Below are 23,944 nucleotides of genomic sequence, written 5' to 3' on the forward strand. Positions count from 1 at the left end.
TCTTGGCATTGAGCTTGAGCCCATGGCTCTGGCACCAAGCATCTGTTTCTGTAAGGCCCTTTTGTAGAATATCCATATAATTTGGGGATTCAATAATGGCTCCCAGTTTGCAGACATCTGCAAACTTTGTTAGCCAGAGTCCCTTAGTGCTGGCCTGTACTTCAGCGAAGTAGATGCCAAACAAGAGCGGTCCCAGGACTGAACCCTGAGGTACTCCGCTTGTCACTTGTCTGGAGCTGGATTTTGAGTCGGCTGCTTTTACAGTGTGGGTTCTGTCAGTAAGCCAGTTGGCAACCCATCGAGTGACATAGGGAATAATGCCCAGCTTAATAAGTTTATCTATGATTCCAGAGTGGGGGATGGTGTCAAAGGCCTTGGCGTGGTCCAGATAGGCTGTGTGGACTGCCTTACCCTCGTCCACGGCTCTGGAGACTGATTCGAAGATGTCAATCAGGTTGAGGAGACAAGATCAGCCCTTTACAAAACCAAACTGGGTGGGGTCCAGTGTCTGAAGGTTGCCACTGTCTTTGTTTATAAGTTCCAAGATAATGCGTTCCATGGCTTTGCAGATCAGGCTCATCAGACTGATAGGATGAAAGTTCCCGGGATCCTAGGTGGATCCCCCTTGTGGAGTGGGATAACTGTAGCTGTGCGCCACTCATTGGGCATGAAGCCTAAGGTGAGGCTATGATTAAACATGACACTTAGGTGAGGTGCCAGTTCATTTTGTAGTCCATGTAGTACACAGCCCAGGGTGTCGTTTGGTCCCATAGATGCTATATTCTTAGCTTTGGAGAGTGCGTTTTTTACCTGTGTGGCTGTGATTATCATTATTTGGTAATCCTTTGGATATTGAGATGGGCTCTTTAGGGGGTGAGAGGGGGGTGAAGTTGGCACTGAATTGATCTGCCAGGATAATGGCAATATCCTTGGGTTCAGTATATTTAATGCCATTCTGTTGCAGCTCAGAGCAGATCTGAGCATTGCCATTTAGATTCTTGACATAACTATAGAATGCCTTGTGGTTGTCTTTGGAATCTTTGGCAATTTTATTTTCATAACTAGCTTTGGAAGATTTTATGAGGGATCTCAGCTTCTTACTGAGGCTGGTAAGGGAGATTTTTGCATCCTGGGATTTTCCTCTTTTCTGCAACAGTTTCTTCCTTCTGCTGTATAGTTTGTTTATGGCAAGGGACCACCAGATTGGGTTCCTTTTTTGGAGGAGACCATCTTGGTTCTTTTTGAAATGGCATGATTCATGCATGAGTAGATGTGCTCGTACAGTGCCTTAGTGTAGGATTCAGCAGTCAAACTTTACGTTTTTTTATGGAGGTTTCCCTACTAGGGGGTGGGGTGGGATGTGAACATCAAGGGTGACAGCAGGTAACATATTTATTTAATTTGTTTTTAGTTTTAGTGTTTTAACTGTATGTTAAGGCTTCTTATTCATGTGGCCAAGTGACCTTATTTATGAGCAAATGAGCCATTGAAATATACCACTGGAGAATGAACGTCTGGCTCTGATGTATGTTTCAGTGACCTTTTCCAGTGCTTGATGTTTTATATCTTATTAAAGACTGGCTGTGAAACTGTTGTATGGGTGTTCTTCTTCAGTAATGACTACAAATATTTTTAGAGACACAGAGCTCTGGGTCACCTCTGAAATAAGGACCCCCTCCAATGCATTCATTACCCAACCATATCCATATCACATGCAGCAGGTAACGTATTTAATGCTTGGGGAAGGTTTGTAAAGCCTTGCGCTCCACACGGCTGCATCCTGTTGGATATGCCTTACAGTCAGATTGTACCTACAGCATATAATAACGTTTATATGGATGCTGTAATGTAGTGAATGCCTGATCTCAACCTCTGAGTCAAAGAATGATACCCGTGTATCTATAAGTCAATCCTTTCCATTACAGGTATTTAAGATACCTACATACAGTTAGGCGACTGCTGCTTCTTAAGTTGTGATTTATCAGATGATGGCTAGCACCACTGCTAGTCCAGCAATGTGAGAATTAAATGGATGCTTACATGAATGTGAATGAAATCTGAAGTTATTAAATATATGCCGTTATTTTTCAGATCATTTCAATAATGTCGGCAACAATGGCACTTTCCTTCTACAAGAGAAAATTTCTCGGCTCTCTGAATCTGGATGAAGTTACACTTGAGATTTTTAGGCAAGCAAATGTCATGGTGACTTTGGTATTAGGCATGGAACTCCAGATTAGTGGAGGCTCTTCAGAGCAGGTTATGAAAGCTGAGGAAATTCTTCAAGATCTAATAGTTGAGAAGGAATTCAAATGCAAGTCAGAAACCTATGCAGATAAAGAATGGAAACTGTTCAAGGGAATGATAAAATCCAAACACAATCATCTTGGAAAAAGATTTGAAATATTTGAGGTAATATCTGCAGATGAAATACCTGGCAATTTCAAAGTTATTTTAGCTGGATTTAAAACACAGGTATATGCTCTGGAACAAACAGTTTCAGATTTTCTGGATGATCGGAACATCATAACAGAAACTCTTCCATTAAATGCATGTCAACTGCAGCTCTTTAAGGACTTTCTGCATTATTTTGGTTTTCAGCATACGGGAGCTGATGTGCAGACCCACCGTGACCTTACCAACATAGTTGCTTCCATAAAAGGATCTAAGAGAGAGGCTGTCCTGGCAAAGGAGATTATAAGTCATGCCTTTCCTTTATATAACTCCTTTATTACAAAGAATCAGCAACCTCTTTCACATGAAGACAAAAGAGATGATTACTGCTTTTCATTGTCAAGTAGAAGAAACCTTATCATTTCCACGAATACGCCAGAAATCAAAGACATGCTTCTCATTCTAAGAATGGACACTGAAGACTCTCCCTCCTGTATTCCATTTTCTGATGCTGATTCACCTGAAGAGCTGCACATTATGTGGAACCATAACATTGCAGTAACACTGAACAGGGAAACATTTCTAACTAGTGATGATAGATGCAAAATAAAAGTCACAGCTACAGCATCGACTTGCAGTAACGCTGATAATGCTATCTATTCATATAAATCCCTGGAAACTTGTTTAGAAACAGCTGTCTATATGACATTAATTCATGCAGAACTGCAAAAGCTTAAGACAATAGACATCATGTGCCACACTTCTGAACTCAACACCATGTTATTCTCAGCTTTCATTAACTCATTGGTCTCAGGAATTGATCACTTCATCAAGGATGGATCACCAAATGCTTTCCTGCATACCATCACACTTAGTGTGGATAACAGACAAACTCAGAATAATGTAAAAGATATATTCCTCTCCAAAACCAACCTGACTTGTAGTTTGGTACAGAAAAGCTCACACAACATATTCACCTACCAGGAAGCCTTAAAGACCGAACTTGTAACTGGGTTTGTGGATGACAGCAAGGTGAGTCACAGATGTATAAACATTTTTAAGTACACCTAAATGCATCTTTAGCTGCAGTATTTTACATATGTAAGATGTGACTTGTATAACTATATATTAAAATGCAATATTAAGAGTTTTTTAAGATACTTCCACATTATTAGACAAATATTTGTTTTTTTAAAAGCTTGTGTGATGCACTCACCATAATAATAATATATATTCAGTATTATTTTCTTGGCGGCCACGGTGGTGCAGCGGTTAGTGTTGCCGCCTCACAGCAAGAAGCTCTCTTGTTCAATCCTTGGCTGGGGTGCCTTCTGTGCGGAGTCTGCATGTCCTCCCTGTGGTCGTGTGGGTTTCCTCCGGGTGCTACAGTTTCCTCCCACATCCCAAAGACATGCTGTAGGTGGATTGGACACTCTAAATTGTAACACTTCCTTGGTCTTTACCTGGCCTGACCTTTTCTAGCAGTGATAAGCACCTAAGTCTTCTAGTGGAAACATGTAGTTTTCATATACCCAGAACTCTCTGTGATAATGCTCTGTTTTGCAGCAATCCTCTGTTATGTTTGGCAGATAAGTACATTTAACTGCTTCAATTGTACTTCTATCAATTTCTAACTGTACTAGTGTTATATGTTTGTGTTATTTACTGAGGAGACCTTGCACTTTAAATTATTTTCAAGTGCCTTTGTAATTAGCAGTATTTGTTTGCTGATTTCTTCACTTTGTGGGCACTGCTTGTGCATAGTTTAGTTGTATAATACTGTTTCTTTTTGTACCTTCTGCTTCTCCTGGCGATTTTACATTAAGAAAGGTTTGGACTGTGCTCTGGTGGCAGTAGAGAGTAGCCTGATCTCATTCTGAGCTTGGGAATCACTCTTCAGGGCTCTAAGTATAATATCCTGATTAGTCAGGGGAACATTTTGTTTGTTTAGTCAGTTTCTCTGTTTGTTCAAACTCATTGAGTTTACAAAAAGTTGCTCACCACACAGTGGTGGTTAGCACTGCCCCATATAGATCCAAGCACTTAGAACTTTTAGTTATGTACTTACCATAACTTCGGATGCATGGGATCCATCTCGCCTACATTCATAACTGATGGGCTCGGAGCCGATCCATCGGCTCCGACTCGGCCAACTAGTACACTAGAACGAAGTCTCTTATTGGCTGGGCTACCCTCTATCCCAGGATGCACCACACCTGCTTCCCCAGATCTTGTTTGTTCGCTTTCATACTTACATACAAACACAGAAAAAATAGTAGTTACTACAACCAACTAAAGTTCTTCAAGAGAAGATCTCCAATGGAACTACATTTCCTCTAAATCCCAATGGAAGGGGGAAGGAGGGTGGGTACGTATGAATGTAGGCGAGATGGATCCCATACATCCGAAGTTATGGTAAGTACATAACTAAAAGATGTAATGGGATCCTATCTCGCCTACATTCATAACTGATGGGACAGCGTCCCTAGCACATAAACCCCGGGTGGCTCATTGGAAAACACTCCTGAGAACTGTGGAACCAAAGGAAGCTCTGCCTCGAGAAACCACATCCAGTCTGTAATGAGAAATGAAAGTGTGCGGAGAAGTCCAGGTAGCCGCAGCACAAATATCATCTATTGATAATTTGGAGTGAAAAGCTACAGAAGTAGCCATTGCCCTGGTAGAATGAGCCTTGACTGGAAAGGGAAGCTCTTTGTTAGCCTGTGAATAAACGAAAGAGATGCAATCTTTAATCCATTTAGCTATGGAGGTTTTAGCTACTGGTTGACCCAGTTTGTTTATTGCAAAGGAAACAAACAGTTGATTTGATTTCCGCGTCTGAGCAGTTCTATTCAAATAAAAACGCAGTTGTCTATGGACATCCAACTGATGAAGAATATATTCTGCGTTATTGGAAAACTCGGGAAAAAATACAGGGAGCTCTAGAGCCTGTTGAATGCAGAAAGAAGAAGCTACCTTTGGTAAAAAGGAGGGATTTAATTTCAGGGACACTCTATGTTTGTGAAATATCAAATAAGGAGGATCTGAACAAAGAGCTTGAAGCTCTGAAACCCGCCTGGCCGAAGTTATGGCCACTAAAAAGGCGGTTTTCCAGGACAGGAATTTCAAATCGCAGGTAGCAGCTGGTTCAAAGGGGCGGGCAGTTAAGGCAGCTAGAACCAAATTTAGGTCCCAAGGGGGGACAGGATGAGATATTGGGGACCTAAGGAGCCATGCTCCTTTAAGGAAAGACTTGCAAAGTTTGTGTGACATTAAAGAAGGTTCAAAGGAAGCATGAAAATTAGAGATAGCCACTAGCTGAACCTTAATCGTGGAAACTGAGGAGCCCAACTGAAAAAGAGAGGCCAGGAAATTCAAGACCTCCGATACTGGGGCGGTAAGAGGGTCTATACCTCGTTGCTGAGCCCAAAAGGCAAACCTTTTCCATTTGCTGGAATACAGTTTGACAGTGGAAGGTTTGTGAGAGGAAGACAATATGTGGATCACCTCCGGAGAGAGGGAATTGTCTCTGACTAAGGATGGAAGCGGAGTAACCATGCCGCCAACCTCAAGGACCTGAGAGATGGGTGAGACTGTCCTGACTGATGAGTCAACAGGTCTGACACCGGGTCCAGAAACCATGGACCTTCTACCGCATACCTCCGAAGGAAGGGGAACCAAACCTGACAAAGCCAGTGTGGGGCAATCAAAATCATGTCGCTCTCCAGGTAAATTGCCTTCTGTATCACCCTCGGCAGGAGGGGAACCGGAGGGAAGGCATAAAGGAGACCGGGGGGCCAAATGTGGGTTAGAGCGTCCCTGGGAATCTGTCCCTGAGAGGGGATCAGAGTGAAGAACTCTCTGCACTTCGCATTGAGGGGGCTGGCAAACAAGTCGCAGCGTGGGAGACCCCAGTTGGCGAAGATTTCTGCAGCCACTCTTTGGTTGAGGGACCACTCGTGGCGTAACAGGATGGTCCTGCTTAGTCTGTCCGCAATCACATTGGATTTCCCCGGTATGTGCGTTGCCATTAGGAAGCGGTTGGTAGCTACCGCCCAGTGCCAAAGTCTCATGGCTTCTCTGCACAGTGGGTACGACCTGGTCCTACCTTGCTTGTTTATATACCAAACCACCGACATGTTGTCGGATAGGATAGCAATCGGGCCTTGCGGGAGAGCGTGATGGAGAGCTTGTAGTACCAGAAGTACCGCTCTCATCTCCAGAATATTGATGTGCAAATGCGCTTCCTGGGGTTGCCATGTGCCTTGGACAGACCTGTCCAGGTAATGACCCCCCCACCCTACCTGGGAGGCATCCGTGGTCACAGTGGCAACGGGGGACTGAGAAATAAAGGGTCGCCCCTGGTCGAGATTGGATCGGAGGAGCCACCAACGCAGATCTCGACGGCAACTCTCCGTAATCATAACTAAGTGGTTCAAGGGGAGTTCCTGATAGGACCATTGAACTGACAGAAGCCATTGCAGCACCCGCATGTACAGTCTGGCTAAGGGGACTAGGAGTATAGTTGATGCCATCGGGCCCAACACCTGTAGAATCAGATGGGCCGGAGCTCTTGATAGAGGGAGGCAGGATCGAACTTGGTTCTGCAAAACTTGAATTTTTGCTGCCGGTAAGAAGACGCGCATCCTTTTTGTATCTAACTCTGCGCCTATAAAGGTAATACGCTGAGATGGCTGTAGTACAGATTTTTGCCAGTTGAAAGTAATTCCCAGGAAACGGCCCAAGGTGACTATGGCCATGAGCGCCTGAAATAGTAGATGCTTGGAGGTGGCAGTAAGGAGCCAGTCGTCTAGATATGGAAACACTTGGAATCCTAGACTTCTCAGGTGAGCAGTCACCACTGCCAGACACTTTGTGAACACCCTGGGGGCTGTGGTGAGACCAAAGGGCAGTGCTCGGAACTGGAAATGACTGTCTCCCAGGCAGAAGCGTAAATGTCTCCTGGACTCTTGACTTATCAGAATGTGATAGTAAGCGTCCTTGAGATCTATGGAGCACATCCAGACATCCTTCTCCAATAGTGGGAGAATGGACTGAAGAGTGACCATTCGGAATTTGGACTTTTTCACAAAGCAATTCAATGAACTGAGGTCCAAAATGGGCCTAAAGTCCCCTGTCTTTTTTGGCACCAAAAATAATCTTGAGTAAGTTCCTGATCCGATCTGATCGGTGGGGACAGGCTGGATGACTCCTTTTCTAGCAGCTTTGAAACCTCTATTGCTGCCTGATCCCGCTGACGGGGTGGCACGTCCGGGATCTCCCTTAAGGAAGGGGGCTTGATGAAGGGAATGAGATAGCCTCCGGTTATAATCGGAGCACCCACTGATCGCTGGTAATAGCTTCCCAAGCTTGTGGGTGTTCCAAAATGACCCCGACTGGCTCGGAGCTGCACAGTCGGGCACCAACTCAGGGGCGTTGAGTGTAGGAAGAACCACGAAAGGAATCGCGGTCTCCAGAGTTACGGGGCCTCTGCCGCCTCTGGGCGACCTCTTCCTGAATTCCCCCCCCCTGCCTCTAGAGGGGGGATCACTGGGTGGAGTAGGGAAAGACCTATGAGTTTTCCTGAACCACATTTTCCCTCCTCTCTGGGCCTTGGGGTAAGGCCTAGAGGGAGCGGAAAAACGGGCCCCAACGGCAGTCAAGGTCTTGCCCTCCTGCTTGCACCGAGTCAGTGTGTCCTTCACCTTGGGTCCAAACAAGGATGACCCATCAAAGGGGGCGTCGGCGAAGGAAGACTTGAAGGCCTCCGCAAAGGAACGCAAGCGTAACCAGGCGTGTCTCCTGAGGGCGACGCCTGTTCCCGCTGCTCTACTCACCCCCTCGGCCGCATACGAGATTAGCCTCATGGACAAGTTCACAATGGAAAATAAGGTAGTCATCTGGGCGCCAACAGTGTGGGCTAGCGCCTCAGGTAGATTACCTGTGAGGGACTCAATTAGCTCTTTAAGGAGGTCCCTTTGGAGCCTAGTAAAATGACATAAGTAATTCAGCGACCGTAAGGCAAAGGCCGCTGAAGAAAGGGTACACTTCCCGTACCTATCCATGCTCCTGGAATCCTTATTAGGAGGGTGGATAGACATTGAAGCCTCTGCCACGTCCTGCTGTGTGGCAGATGCCACCACCATTGCATCTACAGGAACTCCTTTTGTTAAAAATTCCTTTTGAGGGGGGGCTGAAAGAAATTTATTTGGTCTTGCAGGCACCGGTTCAACAGAATCAGGGTGTTCCCAAGCCCTTCGAGAAACCAAATCAAGCAATTCATCGAAGGGCGGAGACACCCAGGAGGCGGAGGGCTGGGCCCCGAAGGCCTTGAGGAAGACTGACTCCTCAGCGGAAGGGGTTTTGGCCTGCCAATCTCCTCTCTGTCTCAGAATCTCAAGGATATCCGAGAAAGAGACATCATCCGAAGATGATTTTGGGGACCCCTCCGCGTCATCGAGGTCAGTGTCCGATGTAACAGACTCATCTTGGGAGTCTGCGTGCTTCCTCTTGCACAATTTCTTCCGTGGAGGCTCATCCGAAGCTGTTTCGGACGGACCCCCCGGAAGAAGGGAACCCGACGGGGTGTCCTCAGGCCCTGGGGCCCCGCTGTCATGGGACTGCAGTATGCCAGAAGCACCAGTCTCCAGGTCTAGGGACGGTGAGATGGAAGCCTGCTGAGCCGGCAAGGACATGGCCAGCGCGCTCCTCATGGCCTCAAAGGCAGGACCTCCAGACTCCATGGAGATCACTGGCCGAGAGACCACGATGGCACTAGGAATTCCGGCAGCCGATGCTCCGAGGGGAAGACTAGGTACCGAGGCACCCAGTCCCAAGATGTTCCCCTCGGCCCCGGCTGAGGAAGTCCCAGTACCAAACCCTGAACCCGAGAACAGGGTAGGAACAATGGTCGGTGCCGATAGACCTCGAGGGGGTCTCGGTTCCGACCGTACGGCTCCGCCTTGCTCCACCATCACCGACTCCAACGACTCTGAGGAGGTTGGAGGAGGAATCGAGAGTTTCGGAGGGGGGATCAGCTCCGAAGCCAACTGGGCCGGAGCCGAGACCATTTGTGCAAAAACTGGAGACTGGAAAAGCCTCTGAATAACCCTATCCAAATCCGAATCCGACAATTTGGAGGATTTAGAGGAAGTAGAAAGGGGTCGAGATGACTTTCCTCTCAGCTCAGACAATGTAGGGGACCGGCTCCAAAAGGACTCCAACACTATCGGCGCCGGATCCGGCACAGCACGAATAAGGATCGGCGCCGAAGGAGCTTTCGGAGCCGAGGGGGGAAGAGTCTGAGCTGCACACCTCCACCAGCTCCGAAACCATCGGAACCGATGGAGGTGATTCGCCTCTCGATGCTCCAACCTGCGGTTCCGAAACTAATGGAGCCGAGGAAAGAGGCATCGAGGCAGACCCTTCGACCCTCGGCTCCGAAGTCAGTGGAGCCGAGGAAGAAGAGGTCGACTTATGCTTCTTAGCAGTCGGTTCCGACGGACTTGTCGGAGCCGGCGACCTTTCTTTAGAAGCAGTAGAAGATGAATCCAAAGCTTCCTCAAAAGAGGGCTTAATAAGACCCTTCAAGATCAACTTATTTTTTCGTTCTTGAAGAACCCTAGTAGAAAAAGCATGACACACACACTACATGTCTCCTGCAAATGTTTTGGCCCTAAACAATATACACATATAGAATGACTGTCTGTAATAGACATTTTATAATTGCACCTAGTGTACTTTTTGAACCCTGATTTTTGTTCTTTAGACATACTTATACAATAACACTATGCAATACCCAAATTTCGCGCAAAGAACAGACTGTTAGAGCGCGAGAAAAAAAGGCACGAGCTCTCTAGAGAGAAGATTTACCTCACAAGAGAAATGACAAACACAAAGGAACACAACAACGGGCAAAAGCCCTCTAACTTAAACGGGCTTTGCCCGGAAGAAAAAAGGGAAATAACAACACAGACACTCCACTAAGAAGGGCAAAGGCCCTCTAAGTTAAACGGGCCTCGCCCGACCAACCGATATATAAGATCGACAAACACTCAATCGCTCACACAAAAAAAACACGAAATAGCCGTTAAAACAGCTGTTGTATTAAATTGTGAAGAAAATCCAAGGTCAAAGACCAGAAAAAGGTAATAAAAGTACACTTAGCTCCAGCCAAGTCGAGACCACGTCTAGCTTGTAAAGCGACAAACGAGATCTGGGGAAGCAGGTGTGGTGCATCCTGGGATAGAGGGTAGCCCAGCCAATAAGAGACTTCATTCTAGTGTCCTAGTTGGCCGAGTCGGAGCCGATGGATTGGCTCCGAGCCCATCAGTTATGAATGTAGGCGAGATAGGATCCCATTACATCTGAAATTTTTCCTAAAAAACTATCTCTCAAAATTCTTTAGGGTTTAGTTGCTCAAAGAGCAATAACACTGCATGTTGAGGACCACTGGCCAATCCATTTAGTCTTAAGATGGCCTTGATTGAAGTCTATACTCACACTGCCCCAAGTGAGTCTACTCTAGACCCATCATGCACTATTCTTTAGTTATCGTGAAACAAGGATCTGAAGCTATGGATATGCACTTTCCAAATATCTCTGCAGCCAATTTCAAGGATATAGGCATCCTGAGGCAATGTTTGTTTATTTTTATTTATCCTTTGTTAACTGGGTTAATCCCATTAGGCTAGTAGCCTCTTTTAAGCGTAGACCCTGGTGGTATTTATACTACTATGGGAAATTTGATCAGGGCATCAGGGAAATTCCCCTACTCTTTTCAATAGGTGCCATAGGATCTTTTACATCCTCCTGAACTGCTAAAAGCTCAAGCAGATGAGGCCTCGATTTAACACCACATCTGAAGGATGACACACTCCAAAGTACACACCTCTCAACTGTACAGATTCTTGCATAATGTCCAGATTTTTGCCTCATATTTTTGGTCTGTTTTTATAAAATTGTGGTTTTCTACCAAATCAGTGAAAAATCAATAAAGACTGAAGTCGGAAAATAATGACATACATTTGAGTTATAGACTTCAGACCGTTCAGAAAATTCATGCTAATGCAAAACCTGCTGTTCTATCAGCTTGCTAAATTTGTAATAACAATATTTAAAAATTGTCCCTATTTTGGGCCTTTGTCCCCATATTATTTATGGCTTTGTCCAGATTTTGTGCCCTTAGAAGTTGAGAGGTATATATGCCCTCCTCCCCAATGCTGCACTGTGGTGTCAGGAATCGATCTCCCTGGTGCGGGAATAAAATCCACAGCCTTCTGCACCAAAGGTGAGCATTCTACCTGTTGTGCCACTGACACTGTAAATCTAAGTCAATTGTTATCTATGTTGTAGAATTTAGCAATTGTGTCATGTTTACTGACAACCATCTACCTCTTAAACAAACTGATCTGGTATGTGAGAGATGTACTTACACAATGTCACTGGAGGCAAGACTCTCACATACAAATCACACACTCCTAACACCAACCACACATATTTTGTACCAGAAACATAGACACATATATGTTGTGAATCTTAAATGTAATTTTCTAAAATCCCAAAGGCCTCCTGGGTGTTACAGCCACAATAAATATCCACAGCAACCTCAAAAGCTTTCTGCTAAATGAACACTCACCATGACACAAACAGACACATCTCATGGCTTTTCAATCTGTAAGGCCATAAGGCAAACAGCTGCACAACTCGATATTTTGGTTACAGGGGACTCCATTGTGAGGCACACAAATGTCCCACTGACTAGGATGAGTAAGGAGAGATTCACAGTCAGGTGCCTGTCAAGGGCCAGGATTCAACAGATCACACATGCACTCACATCACTGAACCATAAGTGCCAGTATGACTCATTCATAGTCCATCTGGTTTTACATGACCTGAGATGCACCTCCATGGACTATATGAAGAAAAACTCATAATGGAACTCTCGGACTATGAGTCCCAGGCTGGTAGGAGTCTAGTATTGAGCAGCATTCTACATTCTCCAAGGATGATGCCCCACTATAAACAGAAGATAACTGACTTTAACAATTAGCTTAGATTTTGATGTCATTCGAAGGGGTACAGTATTTTTTTAGCCTGGAAGGATGCAGTGGACAGACTGTTATGCTAGGGATACTCTGCACCTATCCTCTTTAGGCTTTTGTACATAGGCTATAAACATGTCCTCCTCCATAGTGCCATTCTTAGGCATTACCAGTCTGATCAACCTTCTGACATAACAAAACCAACACAAGATAATCTAAAGGCATTACTACTCAATGTTAGTAATCTAAACAAGAGACCACCACCTGCAGCTTCTCCTCACCCTGGATAATTTAGATGTCTGGGAAGTTACTGAGACATGGTTTAAAACCACAGAGAGCACACCAGCAATGCAGGGCTACAATGCCTTCCACAGATTTAGACCACCTACTGTACAGGAAGGGAAAGAAATGGAGGTATCTCAATGTACTTCAATGACATACACATCTCAAAGATGGTCAGTTAGTACAATGCACTCGAGCCTGTCCACATTCAAATTACCAAAGGCAAAGTCCCATACCATATATTTGCAAGCAATAGGTTTACCTCTATTACCAAGAAAACCCAGAACACATACTTAAACATACTGGAGACACTTCCCCTTCAACCCTACATCGTATACATAAGTGACTTTAACTATCGCTCTGTAGACTGGAAATCATTACATGACCCCAATATGCATTCTGAGAGATTCTTGGACTTTGTAAACACCCTGGACCAGCAAGTCCATAAGTCTACTAGGGTTGCAAACATCCTTGATCTGCTCCTCACAAACATGGAGAGCACTGCACCATCCCTAGTGTTACGTCCTCACTTGTCAGGTAGGACCATAAAGCGGTCTCCTTTCATATAAAAGTAAAAACCCAGAACCCTAGCTAACCCTGCAGCTTTTAAGAATTATTTTAAATGTAGCTCTCAACGTCATAGCCAAAAATAATTGGGGGATAAAAGCCCAAAAATAGTGACAAACACAAAGTTGTTAGAATAAAAGGTGCTGTGTTACCACACATTTTTTAAAGGATATGAAGTCTGAAATTGAAATGTCTGTCATTATTTAATAACTTCAGTCCTCAATGATTTGCCAGAAAACCACAAATTTTATAAAGGTCAAACCAAAAGTGAGACAAAAATCTGGACATTCTGTGAAAATCTGTACAGTTGAGAGGTATGATTTCTAAGGCAAATTTCCTACTAGTAACTGACACCTTGGCGAAATTCCAACCCTCTGCACCAAACTCTAAGAACATCACTGCTTATACAGATTTGCTCATGAAAACCATGTATAATTATATAAACAGCTGCACAGATTCAAGTGTACCTACCTGTAAAAACTGCAGTACTAACTCAAAAAGCAAGCCAAACAACAACAAAAAGAAAAAAGTCATGGTAAAAATTAAGAGGTGCAACGCCCGGCAAGGTAACATTAACCCACTTAGGCAACTCAGGAGGGTTATCAAATTTACCACAGCCAAATCTAAGGTAGAAATAGCCTCAAAGGCCAAGGACAATCACAAAGCTTTCTTCAGCTATGTCTGCAGTCTCAAAGGCAATACAAAACAATGTACTGAATTAACTGTAAATGAAGCCACCAGTACTGATCTAGAAGATATAGCAATATCCACTGGCAGACAAATTTATCACCAGTTTTACCTCCCAGATACCTTTCAGAAAATACCCACAACCCTCTATTCCCACAACTGTCACTTGGAAGCAGATCCTCAGACACTCTGTAAGGCCAAAAACATTGCAATGATAATATCCTGGGATGCCTCCTTAATAGCACAAAGCATGAACTATTGGGCCTACTAGAATCATTATTTAACCAAAGTCTCCAAGTAGGCTTTGTGTTGAGTGAATGGAGAACTGCAAACGTTATCCCACTGCAAAAGGGCAGGACATTCATGGACCTGAGAAACTACAGACTCAAACACTTGACTAGTCTAATATGTTAAGCCACGGAAAGAATAATCATGGATATGCAAATGATGACAGAGGAAACCTATAGATACTAGATCCAACTCAGTATGGTTTCATTAAGTCAAGACATTCTACTCAACCTGATGTACTTCTTCAAGAAGATCACCAAAGCAATGGATGAAGGCAAGATGCTGCACAGTGTCCACCTCAAGCTAGCCAAAGCATTCTACACAATGTTCCTCTTGGGCATTGTAGACAAGCTCACTGCTTTAGGTATAAATCTGTATGTCACCCATTGGATAATCAACTGGCTCACAGATAAGACCCAAGAAGTTAAGATAGAGGAGTCTAACTCCACAAATGGCCTGTCACTAGTGCAGTACTCCAGGGCTCAGTACCGGGGCTGTTCCTGTTTGGCATCTATTTCTCTAAAGTCAAGGCTAACATCAAAAGCCTCTGACTGACCAGTTTTGCAGATGATTGCAAATTAAGTGCAGTCATTAACTTCCTCCAAAACACAGATGCCCTCCAAGAATACCTGATACAGACTAACAGCTGGTGCCAGAGTTATGGCCTTAAACTCAATGCCAAGAAGTGCATAATAGTATCTGTTGGTAAGACAGCCATCCATGAAAATTGGCACACTGATAATACACGCCTAAGAGCAAACCCAGTAGTCAGAGTTTTGGGAATGCATGTAGACAGTGACTTGGCCTTTGACCATCATGTGTCTACAGTTGTAAGGAAATCATTCTGTGTTGCACAACTTATAAGAAAGGGTATTTCATCCAAATTCAAAGATGGCACTGGAAGACCAGTCATTGAGTATAATGCCCCCTTTAGCATGTACCTGACAAGGCATATGCAAAAAATGGAGCAGCCACAGTAGCTCCTCACAAAAAGAATACATGATTTAGAAAACAAGTTCAATGTAGACTACCTCAAAGCCTTGTCCTTATTCTGGGTCTCCTACAGGCTGCTGAGAGTCAACCTATGCCTGTCCTTCAGCTTTATACCACATTGTTGAATGATGTATTTAGTGAATACCTATCCAGCAAACTCTTTGTTAAAAGCTCCATCCATCAAATGATAGTTTTAGCAAATTATTTCTCAGGGAAAAAAAAACATTGGGCCATCATTAGGAATTTGCCCTGTTCCCCCACTGTAATGTGATCTCAGAGTTGGTATATTCAGTTGGGGGTGTGGATTTTAAATGTTGTTATTTTTGTGATGATCAGTGGTTGTTCTACTGGTTATTTTCCCCTGGGAAAACCTTTGCTTAAAATGTCATTCGATGGATAGAGCTTTCATCAAATAGAGTTCAACAAATAAGTATTTGCTAAATAGTTTGTTCAACGATGTGATATAGAACCCTGTCCTTCAATGTATCCTGTAATCCAGCTTTAATAGACCTGATGCACATCCAGAAAACAAATAGTACCAGATCCAGGGACCTACACCTCGCCTGCAGCATAAATAGAACATGCTGGAGGGGCAGATGTGCATCTCAGATGCTAATCCTTTTCTGAAACGTTTCCCATTCAAGTGAAGCAAAGCTCTTCCATGCACTTATTCAAGTGGAACTTGAATCAGTGGATGGGAAATGGCAAATCTACCCAAGGTCTGCCACCTATGTCTCTAGCAGAGAGAAGAAGCTTGTAAATTCTCTACCACTCATCACTCATGCCCAGGTATAGATACCCCCACAAAACCTGTGGGACCAATACTGTTATAATAATTCTGGGAAGCAGAGCTAGATTTAAAAAGGCCCTTAAGGTCATTAGCCTAATATTCTCCCATGACCCTATGATGGTCACTTTAAATACGCATGCATTTATTGGTACTGGATCTAGCAGACATGATAAAAAAAAAGTAATTCATGCTTAATGTTAACATAATATTCAAGCAGATTGACTGCCACTCAGTATTTGGCAAACTTTGGCGTGACTTCCCTGTTAAACCAAGGTCTTTCAAAATTGTTACCATATTTAAATCTAGGCTTAATAGCTGTGCCTCAGAGAGAGAGAGAGCTAAGGTATAATATTAATACATCTGTTCCCCTAGCCATTCGGTCCAGAAATCAGAAAAGTAACAACTTATGAACATTGATTACTTCAACAGAAAACATCCAGTGAATGAATGTCAATATATGTTTAAAACATTAAATGTAATACATACATTTTTAATATGTCATATACATAAAGGCATGTATATGTAACTATTGAGATTCAAGTAGATACATCAACACTGCTTTCCCTGGAACCAAAAACTCTAAAATTGTTTTGCTGAAAGCATTTTTGATAAAACTTGTATTTTTTTCCAGAGGGCAAGCCCCCGTGCACCTCCACAAGGGGGGGGGGCTACCCCCAAATGTAAATAAATCTTCCCAAAACTGCACAACAGTGCTTTCAGCAAAACATTTTAACTGAAAAAGCAGTTTCTCCCCGGGCCTCCGCTGAAAACAGACTCTGTGGAACCTAGTCGGACATTCCCGGTCAACAAATGTTAAATAAAAAAAAAAAAATAAATAAACTGCCATCAAGAGATTTATATGTTCCCTAAATATAGACAGTCAGCCAATCTCACTTCAGTGCATATGTTGTGGTTATACAAACTTTCTTCTAGATGCAAGGATAATGAATTCACAGGGTAACATCCAAGTGACATGTCTATGTAGAGGTGCTATAACAATTGAGATCCCACACATCGTCTGCATGCACAGCCAGATACATACCAGCACTCTTCTCATCAAGAGAGACTCCCATTCTGTTATTCACTTTAAACACATTTTAGACTTTCATAAAAATCACTGTGTGATGATAAACATAAAAACATAAGGGGAAGGTAGGATGATGCTGTCACAGAAACCAAGAAGTACAAAATAACTTACATTGGACCATGCCAAGAGGAGCTAGTCACACTTGCTCTTATTCAAGCATAATGGTGCCTCTTGCTTTGGGCTGCAAATCTAATTTGTAATGTTTGCCAAAACTGTGCAGAGGAAATTAGGTAAAAGTGTAGTAAATACCTCCTGTAGAGGTTAATCTAAAAGGACTGATATTAGGCAGCGGATCTCACGGAAGGAGCTTTGATCTGACCTAGGCCTAGACTATCATAACAAAAGACAGTCCATTTTTTAAGCACTAAATATGCTTTTATATGGACAAGAGTTTAGGGTTGCCACCTTTTCAGATGTCCAAAGTGGGATTTTTTTTGTGTGTAAACATGATATTTTGCATGACAAACTCTAACCACAGCTAATGCAAAGGACTGAACATAATCTTTTTGCCCAATATAAAAGCTTATTGCAGCAGCACTTGAATTGCTTATACTATTCCATATAATATTAGGTGCTTCAGGTGCAAAACAATTGTTTTATACAACTATATAATGATTATGAATTTTTTTCTCATAAAATTGTAGGGCATTTCCCATTTTTTATTTTTTTTTGGCAGGGCACAAGTGTCCAAATAGGGATTGTCCTGTGCAAACAGGGACAGGTGGTAACCCTACTGGAGTTCCATCTTCAATTCCTAGAGAACTGAGACTGGCAGGACTTAGCCCATCAATCATTTATTTTCCAGACTACCTGAGCTCTCCCGTTTTACCCACAATTATGTGCTCCTACGAATCTCCCTTCAGATCTCTTTTTGCTACAGGCAGTGTTAGTACCAGTGAGAAAAATAGTCCCAGGCTACAAGTCAATTTTCTTGCAATTTTACTGCAGTTCTTATGTCCTAGCTCAGACTTCTCCCCTTCCTCTTGCATTTCTTCTCTTTTCAGGACAGCATATTCCATTTTGTTTCAGATTTGTTCATTTTCAAGCAAAGTAGTGAGCTGATGAATGATCACTCATTTCTGCTTTTCCCTCCCCTCTCAGCCTCTTGATGTTTGTTCATTTGTTGATTGACTTGTTCAGTTTGCTGTGCTTTGTGAAAGTAATTCATCTTGTAGCTCAACAAGCTGTATTTCTGTTGTGCATTATCGGTGTGATTATCCTGTGTCATTCAAATAATTGTGCTGCTCTTTTTGCACTGGGTCTTGGCCCTTTTTTCAGGCATGACCCATACCCTTAAGATTATCAAGCTACTTGGATTTCTCTGCAGTTGTTTCACATTTTTATTGAATATTTTCAGACGTTAACAATTTCCTTGTTCTTGCTCTGAACTGTAGTTGTAATACAAGACAGTAAAAACAGAAAAGTACACAATTGAAAAAGTGCAAATATGAGACAAATATTCCAGTATAAGACAAGCATACAAAATGTGTTGTCTCTGAGAAAAGTGCATTTCTCCAATCACTGTCAGATTTGTGGTGCTTTCAAACAATTTAAAATACACAGGACTACACTGGAGCTGGAGAACCTCAAATCTTCTCATATGTATGAGGAACCTACAGTCAGGGCTTCACACAATACTTTCTCTTTATTTTCCAGGGTGGTAAAAATCCAGAAGAAGTGCTTGCCCTCTAAACACAGGGCTTCTATTCCTCACATGAAGCCTAGGTTAGGGGTTTCTACACCCCTGACTCTTTGCTTCTAACAATTCTGTCTCCCCTCCTTGCAGACCAATTTGTATTGGTGGCTTTGGAGCCACAGCTTAGAACTTAATATCCCCACTTTGTCAGATCAGTCAGTTTGAAGTTGTCCCTGTCAACCCTGATTACAATAAAATGTGACTGACCTTTCTGACTATCCAGTACATGTGATCCTTCCCACTAACATTAAAGGGAGTAGAAAATCTTCCATATCTAAATTTTCTGAAATTGTTTGAAGATTTTCCTCTCCAGGACCTATCCAGGTCCTAGTTTCCATAAGGTCATTGACTGACCTATCAATGTTTGTGTCAATGGTAGCAGAGTAAGGCTGAATGATGATTCAGTCATGGAACTGCAGCATTTACATGGTCCTACATGCCCAGCATCAATAGAAACTGCTGCAGTAGGCTGTCAGGGTACAGCAGAATCAGTTGCAAAACCCCACAGAGTCTTGTATCACTTTCTTCAAAGTGCAAGGATCATCTCACATGGCAGATACATGTGGCTCACTTGTCTATGTGCAGACCCTTTCAGGGACCATCACTACTGTGAAAGTCCCCACAGCTGCTTCTTCTGTGCGTTAAATAAATTTCTAGTCTCCCATCAGGACACAAGTGCTCCTCAGCAATTACATTCTGCTTGCCAAGCACACTCAAGCAAGTCTGCAGTCTGTGGCTACCACTCCACCCATACAGTATAAGAAGGAATCAGTACTGCAAACTAAACAAGGATATACATTTTGAGCCTCAAGCATTTAGAGCCTCAAAGGATATACATTTTGAGCCTCAAGAGCAGGAGCACACTCAAGCAAATCTGCAGTCTGCGGCTACCACTCCACCCATACAGTATAAGAAGGAATCAGTACTGCAAACTAAACAAGGATATACATTTTGAGCCTCAAGAGCAGGGTCAGTCCACCCAGGCATTTTACTTGTATGTTTTATGAGAGTGAAGCTATTACATTAGCAGTATTTCTTAGTACTTCTCAGCTTGCTAATAAAACTGACTGTTGTAGCCTTGTGTCCTCCCCCCACCGCTAGTACAGTAATCCTAACTGTCCAATAGACAGTATTCATTTAATTCACATCCCTGTGACTAAATTAACCATCAAGCAGCCCTCTCAGTGCTTTCTGCCTTAGTTTGTATCACTTGGAGGCCCACCTGTTTATTTGCATCTCTATACATTCCCTTCATTGCTAATGTATCTCCCTACTCTAATCTGTGCACAAACTGGATACTAATCAGCAAGTCATTGTGAAGACACACACTCCCAACCTTAAAGAATTTTGCTGTCTCTTCTCTCCTTCACTTTACAGGTAGTTTGAATTATTACTTACCCCCTCTGAGGCCTTCACTGATTTCCACTGATTGCCTCTCTGGTTTATTTGCATTCCACCTGGTTTACACCCCTTGTGCTATCTCCCTCCTTCAATACAAAGTCTATATTAGAATCCTGCTGTGCATGGAGCCATCTTTAAATTTCTAGTCTCCCACCACGACACAAGTGCTCCTCAGCAATTACATTCTGCTTGCCGGCAAGTCATTAGACCTCAGGAATTTGTTTTAAGTGTTCAGATTTGTAAAGTAATACTTACTTTTTCTTTTGTCTTGGTTGGCTCTGCCACGCTCCGTTCGCCCTCGCTAACGCTCGGGCTCTCTCCGCTGCCCTGCCCTGCCCCCTATTCCCTCCCGCCCCCACTACCTCTACATTTATAGTAATCACAGCCACACCCACAGCTCACCCTCACATCACCTCCACCAATCACAGCTCCTCAAGTCATATCACATTATACCACACCAACTTGCTCCACACAAAATACTCCCAATCACTCTCATTCCCACTAGACATTTTTTACATCACCCACACTACTTCCCCATCCACATATAGTGCAACCCAATAATTCCTATTCAGACCCCCCCACCTAGAAACAACTTAAACTTTATAACCATGACTATCACACAACTAAGTCTAATCTGTCTTCTCATAATTCTTTACAACACCACAAGTTATCACTCTAGCAATATCCCTAAACTTAGTAGCACAACACTGCATTATGCACTCTCGTATACAGACACCACACATTATAATAATATCTGCCCACAGTTATTCAAGAACTACATAACGGACCAATTCAGGACTAAACACATATGCTCTCATTCCTACTCCAAAAAAACACAATACTTTCTCACACTCCTCACCAAACTCCAACATCTGTATAACCATTTTAACTCCAGGCTCACCATAAGTGGGGATATCTACCCCAACCCAGGCCCAAATCCATCCTGTCCAACTCAAAACTGCTCCAACACAAATGTCAGAACATAACATCCCCACTTTCTTCATCCCTGGGCAAATCAACAACAGCAGCAAAACCAACCATCTTTTAATGCTAAATATTAATATTAAAAGTATCAAAATTAAAATACTTGAACTCCAGGCCACAATAGCATACTACTACTCAGACATAGTTGCTTTAACAGAAACCTGGCTAAATAAAAACATAGCTAATTCAGAAGTTCTCACTACCAGCTACAATATCATTAGACAAGACAGACCACTTCGTAAAGGGGGTGGAACTGCCTTACTGTACAAGTCAAACTTAATTGTCCGTCAATTAACAAACTCCTATCCCTCCCCCAATAATTGGGACATACTTATCTCACAACTTCAACTTCACCCTAAAAAGGTCATCACCACAATTGTGATCTATATTCCACCTGGTAATACACCTGCTAGCCTTGAAGACTTCTTATCCAGGTGTTCTTCCACATACTCACAAGAAACCCTTCTTCCGGGGGTCTTCAACCTAGATTGGTTCACCTGTATATCAGAACCACCAAGTAATCTAATAAATCTCCATGGCTACCAACAGCTAATTCCAACTAGATGTGATAAAAAATCTAAAAGGGTATCCATCCTTGACTGGGTCCTAACTAACAACCCCACATTGTACCCTCACACAGGCAGTTTCCCAAACACCTTAAGTGACCACAACATAATATACTTTATATGTAGTAAAACAAGCATATGCAAAACCACTAACTATATATCCACTAGAAACACAAACAAATTCTCTCCTGAGGTGATAAAAAATCTAAAAGGGAATCTATCCTTGACTGGGTCCTAACTAACAACCCCACATTGTACCCTCACACAGGCAGTCTCCCAGACACCTTAAGTGACCACAACATAATATACTTTATACGTAGTAGAACAAGCATATGCAAAACCACTAACTATATATCCACTAAAAACACAAAAAAATTCTCTCCTAGGTCCTCAACACTTTACTCTGTAACTGTGACATGACCCCCCTAAAAACCCGCCCACTTGACCAGGCTGTAGCATATTTCAACAAAACATTTCTACAACACCTAGACACTGGCGCTCCATTGCGCAAAATCAAGGTTAGAACCTCTACAAACCCCTGGCTCAGTAAAGAAACCAAACAAATCCTCAAGTCCAGAGACACTGCCTGGCTTTACTATCAAAAAAACAAAGAAACACAAAGCCTAACTAAGTACCAAGAACTGCACAACCATGCAAAAAAAATGCATTAGGCTGGATAAAAAATCCTACTACACAACATTACAAACTAAATACCAACACAACCCGCAAAAATTTTGGAAAAATGTAAACCAGCTACTAAAATCCACCCAAAAGGCTACCCCCAAACCAACCACCCCTGACACTAAAGTTCCCATCGAAACACAATTCAACTCCCACTTTGTGAACTCAATTCTATCCTTAGTATCACAGGACAGTTCCTTCCTCACTATCCCCCCCAACAAAAATAACACTAACACAAGCTTTACCCTCAAAACAGTTTCCACCACTTCAATCAAAAGCATGCTCTAAAAAATAAAAACCTCATCAACAGCAGCCGACCTACTCCCCAGCTATTTCTTGAAACTCGCAGCAGATGCTATTGCCATCCCAGTCTCCACTCTCATAAACAGATCAATTGTTGAAAACTATGTGCCCAAACTCTGGAAAATATCCTATGTTACACCCATACATAAAGGCGAGACCTCCACTGAACTTAATAACTACAGACCCAATGCTTTACTCTCCCCCCTGGCCAAAATCCTAGAAAAATGTATCCATACCCAGGTGCTAATCTATCTCCTAGACAGCAACATCCTGTCACCTACTCAGCATGGTTTCAGACCTGCTCATAGTACCACTACAGCCCTCCTCTGCTTCACAGACACAGTAAACCGTCTCAAAAATTAAGGCCTACAAGTGTCAACTCTTTTTTTGGATATGTTCAAAGCATTTGACACAGTCTCACACCAAATCCTGCTAAACAAACTAAACTAATATCATCTATCAAATTCCACTCTTACCTGGTTCCAAAGCTACTTAACTGACAGGTACCAACCTGTGAAATGGGAAAATTCTCTCTCTCCTCAGCTGCCCATAACTATAGGAGTCCCACAGGGTTCTATCTTAGGACCACTACTATTCACAGTCTTCACAAATGACCTCCATACCTCCACACAGCATGCATCTATAATGCAGTATGCAGATGACACTACCTTAATCTGTGCTGCACAAAACATTGCCACCCTCCTGCAAACAACTCAACTAGCATTCTCTGACGTTGAAAACTACCTTACCAAAGCCCAACTTATCCTCAATCCAAAGAAAACTCAGCTTGTGATTATAACCAGTTCTAAAAAAAACAGTAACAGTCAATTCACTATCTACTCCACTAATGCTACTCCAATTGCTACAGTGTTACTCCAATTGCTCCAGTGGCACAGGCTAAGCTATTGGGAATAACCATAGGCTCCCACCTAAAATTTGATAGTCATCTCAACTTAACTATTAAAAAAGTACATGCCAAACTGGGGTCGCTCTACCGTATCAAACCATTTCTTGCCAACAACACAAGATCAGCCATTGCTCGCTCCCAACTTCTATCCACCCTACTCTATGCATCTCTCATTCTGACTAATCTCAACAAAACTGAACTAAGCAAAATGGAAGCCTGCTATAACAGAATTGCCTGCTTTGCTGCAAATTGCTCATATAGAACTCATCAGTGTA

The 23,944-nt window shown here is 42.9% G+C and overlaps 1 protein-coding gene across 1 annotated transcript in view; it reads left to right on the forward strand.

The window, feature by feature from the left end:
* The window catches only part of LOC122790525, a 793,381-nt gene that overhangs the window by 318,829 nt on the left and 450,608 nt on the right, over positions 1 to 23,944 (forward strand). The window contains exon 2 of the mRNA XM_044058074.1: positions 2,092 to 3,426. Within this exon, the coding sequence (XP_043914009.1) occupies positions 2,104 to 3,426 (1,323 nt within the window). The 5' untranslated portion in view covers positions 2,092 to 2,103. The remainder of the gene's footprint in view (positions 1 to 2,091; positions 3,427 to 23,944) is intronic.

The sequence above is a fragment of the Protopterus annectens genome, chromosome 16.part0 (assembly GCF_019279795.1).
Source record: "Protopterus annectens isolate FY-2018-M chromosome 16.part0, PAN1.0, whole genome shotgun sequence".
Lineage (NCBI taxonomy): Eukaryota > Metazoa > Chordata > Ceratodontiformes > Protopteridae > Protopterus > Protopterus annectens.